The sequence below is a fragment of the Anomalospiza imberbis genome, chromosome 22 (genome assembly GCF_031753505.1).
Source record: "Anomalospiza imberbis isolate Cuckoo-Finch-1a 21T00152 chromosome 22, ASM3175350v1, whole genome shotgun sequence".
Taxonomy (NCBI): domain Eukaryota; kingdom Metazoa; phylum Chordata; class Aves; order Passeriformes; family Viduidae; genus Anomalospiza; species Anomalospiza imberbis.
Window position 1 is genome coordinate 5,063,637 of NC_089702.1, and position 6,000 is coordinate 5,069,636.

Below are 6,000 nucleotides of genomic sequence, written 5' to 3' on the forward strand. Positions count from 1 at the left end.
GGGATTTTGGGTTGGGGCGCTCCAGTGAACCCCAGGAGCGCCAGGGGGGTGTCCAGGGCTGTGGTGGCCCTGTCCTGCTGTCCCCGGTGTGCCCCTCGCCGTGTCACGGGTGTGACACGCTGTCCCCAGCGCTGTCCCCATCACCCCCGATGGCTGTGGGGACCCCAAACCCCGCTCGGCCCCGTTCCCCGCGGGGGCTCCAGCGCCACAGCTCGGGACGCTCCCGGCTCTCAGTGTCCCAGACGTGTCCCCACGGCCCCCGTTCCCAAACCCACGCAGGACTTTCCCTCCCACCTCGCCCCCCAAATCCCCCCACAAGCTGCAGCCCCAAGGCTCCGTTCCCAATCCCACGGGAGGGGGAGGGACCGGAGCCGGGAGCTCCGTGCCGGGAGCTGGCGCTGGGGAGGTTTCGTTTTAGTTTTTCTTTTTTTTTTTAATTTAATTTTTTTTTTTCATTTAGAGGAGGAGAAAAAAAACCCCAGGATGGCGGCGGGTTACATATCCAGGGATTATGTAAATCCCGGGTGCCGCGCTGCCCACGGCCAGGCGCGAACGCCGCTCCCAGCGCTGCCCGCGGATCGCGCTGTCCCGGGAATGCGCTCCGGGAAAAGCCTTGGGGTCTGGGGGCTCCGGGAAAAGCCTTGGGGTCGGGGAGCTCCCCCAGCCCCCCATCCCGTCCCCCAGAGGGTCCCCCCGGGGTCCTGTCCCCCTTTTGTCCTCCCTCATCCCCATCTCCAGCCCCCCGGGGGGGTCACCGCCAGCTCCCCCCACAGCTGTCCCAGCCCAGCCGTGGCGAGGACGCCCCAGGATTCCCCAAAAAGCGGCTGTGGGACCCCGAGATCCCTCCCCGGGGCCAGGTTTGGGGTCCCGGCACACTCCCGAAAGGGGTTTGGGAACGGGAACGGGAGCGGGAATGGGAGCCAGGGGCAGGGTCCCCACAGGTGTGGGGACATCCCCACACTGTCCCCAGCATCCCCGTCCTGTCCTGGCACAGGCACATAACGACCTCCCCCAGTCATCCCAGTCATCCCAGTCATCCCAGTTATCCCAGTTACCCCTGAGGGCAGCGGGGACAGCCCTGGGATGGCAGGACCGGGCTTTTGTGGGTCCCAGCGGGTGGTGGCAGTGCCAGGGGTGACAGTGACAAGTGTGACAGTGCCGGGGGTGGCAGTGCCGGGGGTGGCAGCGCCAGGGGTGGCAGTGCCGGGGGTGGCAGTGCCGGGGGTGGCAGTGCCCTGTCCCCCGCTGTCCCCCCGGGCCCAGCAGAGCCCTCCCAGCCCGCGCTCGGCTCCTGCCCCGTTGCGACACCTGCAGCCCTTGCGTCACCCGGTGCCAGCCCCGGGAGCAGGGGCAGCGCCCGCCCACGGCCCGGCCTGGCAGCCCCAGCCCTGGAGCCGGGCCCGGCCCAGCCCTCGGCTCACCCGGAGCCACGGCCCTGCCAGCCGGGGCTCGGGAGGGCCCCGCAGATGGGACAGCACCGTCCCCTTAGCGGGGTCTGTCCCCATCACCCTGGGGATGTCCTGCTGGGGACAGGGAGGTGACACCGCGGCCCAAATCCAACCCCTTCCCTAAATCCTCTGTGGGGAGGGTGGGCTCCGTCCTCCGGGAAAATTCCACTGGGAGCATCACCCACCACGGGCTTGGCTGTGGATCCCGGTCAGGCCCAGCCCCTGGGCTCCACAGCCCCTGTGGGGACAGCTGGGGACACGCATCCCATGGGATCAGCACCCCAAAGCCCTCGGCTGACGGATCAGAACTGCCAGGGTGGCTGGGAATGGGGACATGGGGGTCCCCAGTGCCACCAGCCCCGGTCTCCAGAGGCCTGGTGGTCTCTCCCCCACCAGGCTCCGATCTCCACCCCAGCCCCGATCCCTGCCCTCGATCCCGACCCCTCAGCTGGGATCCGGGGGTCACCCTGGTCCTGTGAGGCGTGAAGGTGCTAAAGCAGAGCAGCTCCTGAAAGGGGGCAGGAAGGGGCCCTTGGGGCAGGGGACTCATGGGATGGGAATATCGAGGACCAGGACCACAGAGTGGGAATATCAGGGCCCAGGATCACGGGGTGGGAATATCAGCAGCCAGGATCACGGGGTGGGAATATTGAGAACCAGGATCACGGGGTGGGAATTTCGGGGGCCAGGATCACGGAGTGTTCGTGCCAGGGGGGCATGGAGCTGCTGCCCCTCAGCCGGGGGAGTCCCGGTGGGGCCTGGCCCCCACTGCAAGGGACAAACATGGAGCAGGACTGGGAAAAGGGGGAAATAACGACATGGAAAGGAAGGGAAACAACAAGGATGTATTTTCCAGCCGGGTTCTGGCCTCTGGAAGCACAAAGCCAAACCTACAGAGGGAAATCCCCCCCTGCTCCCCAAACACCCTCCTCGCTCCCAGGGCCGGGTGTCTGTGGGGACACCGGGCAGGGACCCCGGCTCAGCTGGGGTCCCCAGCCTGCCCCGTGTCCCCCTGCCCTCCCACTGCCACCCCTGCTGGGGGAGACCTCTCCGACAGCTCTGAACTGCCCCAAACTCCTGGCAGGAGGGGCCAGGAGCCCCTCGCGAGCCCCAGCCCCACAGTTCCTGTAACTGGGCTCCATTTCAGGCAGATGTTGGGGGGACACAGCCCCAGCCCCTGACCCTGCAGCCCCAGCCCCTCTGGGCTGTTTTCCCAGGAATTGGGAGGTTCTGGATGGAAGAGTCTGCCCCAAACCAGGGACACCTCAAAGCCGCGGGGAGTGCGGAGGAGCAGAACCGATTGATGTTCAGCCTGTTTATAAACGGGGGCACAACCAATAACCGACAGAATTTATAAATAAAGCCAGACCTGGGGGGCCGGGGACCCCCCAGCCCCTCCTGGGGTCCTCCTGCCCCCTGTGCATGATTGGGGGGACCCGGGGCCGAGTCCTGTCCCACTGGGATGGCGCACAGGGCACGGGGCACTGCGGAGCGTGACAGAGCAGGACATCCCCGGGCTCCTGCCGATCGTTGTCACCTTCTTCCTCCTCTTCTTCCTCCTCCTCCATTCGCTGGGTTCCCCCAGGGCTTCGCTGGGCTCCCAGTCCCCTGGGGGGCAGCGGCAGAGCGCCCCCCACAGCGTCCCTCGGTGTCCCTCAGTGTGCCTCTGTGTCCCTCCGGATCCGGCGGTGCTGGAGCGGTGGCAGTGTCACATCATGGGGGTCCTGGGGATGGCGTCCTGCGGGTGCGGCTGGTACCAGGCCCCGAAGCTGTTGATGTAGCCCCCGGGGGCCAGCGGGGGCCCCTTGCCGGGCCCGGGGAGGTCCCAGAGCGGGGGGAGGCCGGGGGAGCAGGGGGACAGGGCAGGGACGCTGTGCGGGGTCTGCTCCCCTTCGGGGGCACCCGGGCCCTGCTTCATGATCTTCTTGTACTTGGAGCGCTTGTTCTGGAACCAGATCTTCACCTGGGGGCAGAGAGAGGGGGGTGAGGGGGGACGAAGAGGCCAACACCCCCTAAACCCCCACTTTAACCATTACAGACCCCCAGCCCCCCTTGACCCCATTCCTGTGGGGTCTGGGGCACAAAACGGGCCGGGAGCCCAACCCTTCACAAGGCACCCGGGACTCCCCTCTGTGGCGGGGGGAGATTGTGGGGAGAGGCACCGGGAGCCCGGAGAGCGAGGCAGAGTCCCCGGGAGTGTCCCCGGGTCCCCCTGGCCGTGCCAGCCCCGCCGGGTGCCGGTGCCGGGGCTGGGCCGGGCCCTGTTCATTCCTCCCCGCGGTCCCCCCCGCGCTGCCGGCAGGTTCCCACTTGTCTCCTCTTCCCCGGCTTTATGAGCTCGCTTCGCCCCTGGCTCCGGGGCTGCACCGCTGCCGCCTGCCTGTCTCTCCCCATCGCCTTCAAAAACCCACTCGCCCCGTCCCGCGGCCCGGGGCCGCCCAGCGCCGGGCACGGCCGGGCCGCCAGCCAGGCTCCGGGGCTGGGAAAGTCCCGCTGCCGCTGGGAGGTGCGGGCAGGGGCGCCCCAAACCCGAGCCCTGCGGGCCCACCGGCGCCAGCTCCCCCGCCGCGGCACGGCTCGGCTCGGCTCGCTTCCAGCCGGGCACGGCCCGCAGCCGGAGCCGTCCCGGGGGGCACACGGCGCGTCCCGGTGGCCCCGTCCGGCCCCGGTGGGCCCGCGGTGTCCCGGGCCGGGCCGTAGCTGGGTCTGGGCCGTACCTGGGTCTGGGTGAGCCCCAGCTGCGCCGCCAGCTCGGCGCGCTCGGGCAGCGCCAGGTACTGCGTCTGCTGGAAGCGCTGGTTCAGCGCCTGCAGCTGCAGGCTCGAGTAGATGGTCCGCGGCTTCCGCAGCTTCTTGCCCTTCCCGGCGAGCCGCAGCTCCCCGTTGGACACGGCCAGCGGCTTCTCGGCCTCTGGGGAGCGGGGAGAGGAGCCACGGTCCATCAGACACACGGGGAGGTTAAAAAAAACACCTCAAACCAACCCGAAATCAGCCCAAACCACCCCAAACTACCCAAAACCACCCCCAATCATCCCCGCGGCTACCTGGGGGTGTCTGTGGAAGGGAGGGGGGATAAGTGGTGGGGGGGCTGCTCTTCACTGGTGTTTAAACCTCGGGGAAAGCAAAAGGAGAGGAAGAGGAAGGGAAGAATGGGACCATTCAGCCGCTGTCCACGTCCAGCAGCACGTGGGACCCAGGCCTCGGCCTGTGCCCGGCCGGGGGGGCCGGGCGGGGACCCCGGGGACGGAGGAGCACCAGGATGGACCCCCCTGCCCCGGGGGAGCCACCGGGCCGCGCTGGGGGTCCCTGGCCCAGCAGCAGCTGCCTGGTGTCTGTCACCCAGGGAGCACAGCCAGGGCCGGGACCCGCGGGGGCAGCCCCGGGGCCGGTTCTCTCCAAGCCGGTTCGGCTCTCTCCAAGCCGGTTCGGCTCTCTCCAGGCCGGTTCGGTTCTCTCCAGGCCGATTCGGCTCTCTCCAGGCTCAGATTGCCGCTTCCTTGCCTCGGCTTTTGGGGCAAAGAGCGGGGAACAGGGACGGAGCAGGGACTGGGGTGTGGGGAGAGGGGAGAGCCTGCCCGGCCCGGGGGGCACAGCTGGAGCGTGTGGGCAGCTGAGGGGCTCAGGGCACGGGATGGGGGGGATGGGGGGGCATGGGGGTCCCGGGGGCACCTGTACCGGCTTGTAGGGGCTGATGCTCCCCGTGCCCGCGGCTCCTCGAAGCCACCCACGTGTCCCCGCGGGTCGGGGCGCTCTGAGAGCAGGGGGACACCACCCCCGACCTCCCCGGCTGCCCCCCAGGACCCCACACCGGGCCCAGCCCGGCCCAGCACCGCCGCTGCCCTGGAGCGCTTCCGACGGCTCCGTCCCGGCTCTCCCGGCGCAACCCCGGCTCTCCCGGCCGGGAGGGTGCCCGGGGCGGGTGCGCGCCCCCCGCGCCCCCCTTACCTGTGTCCTGCAGCCTGGCCCCGGGGGCCGGGGCGTGCGGGGCGCCGGGGGGCGGGTAGGGCAGGTAGGCACCCCCGTGGGGCGGCGGGGGGACCCCGCCGGGGTACGGGAAGTGCCCGGACCGGCCGTAGGAGGAGAAGGGCGGGGGGTCGTGCTGGGGGTGGCCGTGCAGGGGGTAGTGCTGGGGGGGGCCGAGCTCCAGGAACGCGGCTTTGGAGGGGTCGGAGCCCAGCAGGGTCTCGGCCACCGAGCTCATGGTCATGGTCCGGCCGGGCCGGGCCGGGCAGTGCCCGCAGCCCCCGCGGCAGAGCCGAGCTGAGCTGAGCTGAGCCGAGCCGAGCCGAGCCGAGCCGAGCCCCCGCCGACCCCCGACGGCTCCGGCTGCCGCGGCCCCGGGGATGCCCCGAACGCCCCGCCCCGCCCCGCCCCCGCAGTGACGTCACGTCCCGGGGCACCCCCTTCACCCCGTGCCCACCCCCCCTCGAGTGTGGGACCCCCTTCGAGGCCATCCCCCCCCTGCGCCACCGTGACCCCTCCCCGGGGCTGGGGGACACCGCGACCCCCGCCCCCCCCGTGTCCTGGCGGTGTCCCCCGAGGGGGGGTGACC

The 6,000-nt window shown here is 70.3% G+C and overlaps 1 protein-coding gene across 1 annotated transcript; it reads right to left on the reverse strand.

Moving 5' to 3' along the window:
• Positions 1 to 2,689: 2,689 nt before the first annotated feature.
• DLX4 (distal-less homeobox 4) lies at positions 2,690 to 5,770 on the reverse strand. The gene is made up of 3 exons (XM_068212036.1): positions 5,394 to 5,770; positions 4,166 to 4,359; positions 2,690 to 3,411 (listed from the first exon to the last, which is right to left on the reverse strand). The coding sequence occupies exons 1-3, from the start codon at positions 5,653 to 5,655 to the stop codon at positions 3,157 to 3,159; spliced, it is 711 nt and encodes a 236-aa protein (XP_068068137.1). The 5' UTR covers positions 5,656 to 5,770; the 3' UTR covers positions 2,690 to 3,156.
• Positions 5,771 to 6,000: the final 230 nt, after the last annotated feature.

Excerpts from the sequence above, each read along its gene's own strand:
- DLX4 (XM_068212036.1), bottom strand. The coding sequence starts at position 5,655 with ATGACCATGAGCTCGGTGGCCGAGACCCTGCTGGGCTCCGACCCCTCC. Across the intron at positions 4,360-5,393 it reads GGCCAGGCTGCAGGACACAG|AGGCCGAGAAGCCGCTGGCC; the intron begins GTAAGGGGGGCG and ends CCCGCTCCCCAG. Across the intron at positions 3,412-4,165 it reads TGGGGCTCACCCAGACCCAG|GTGAAGATCTGGTTCCAGAA; the intron begins GTACGGCCCAGA and ends CTCTGCCCCCAG.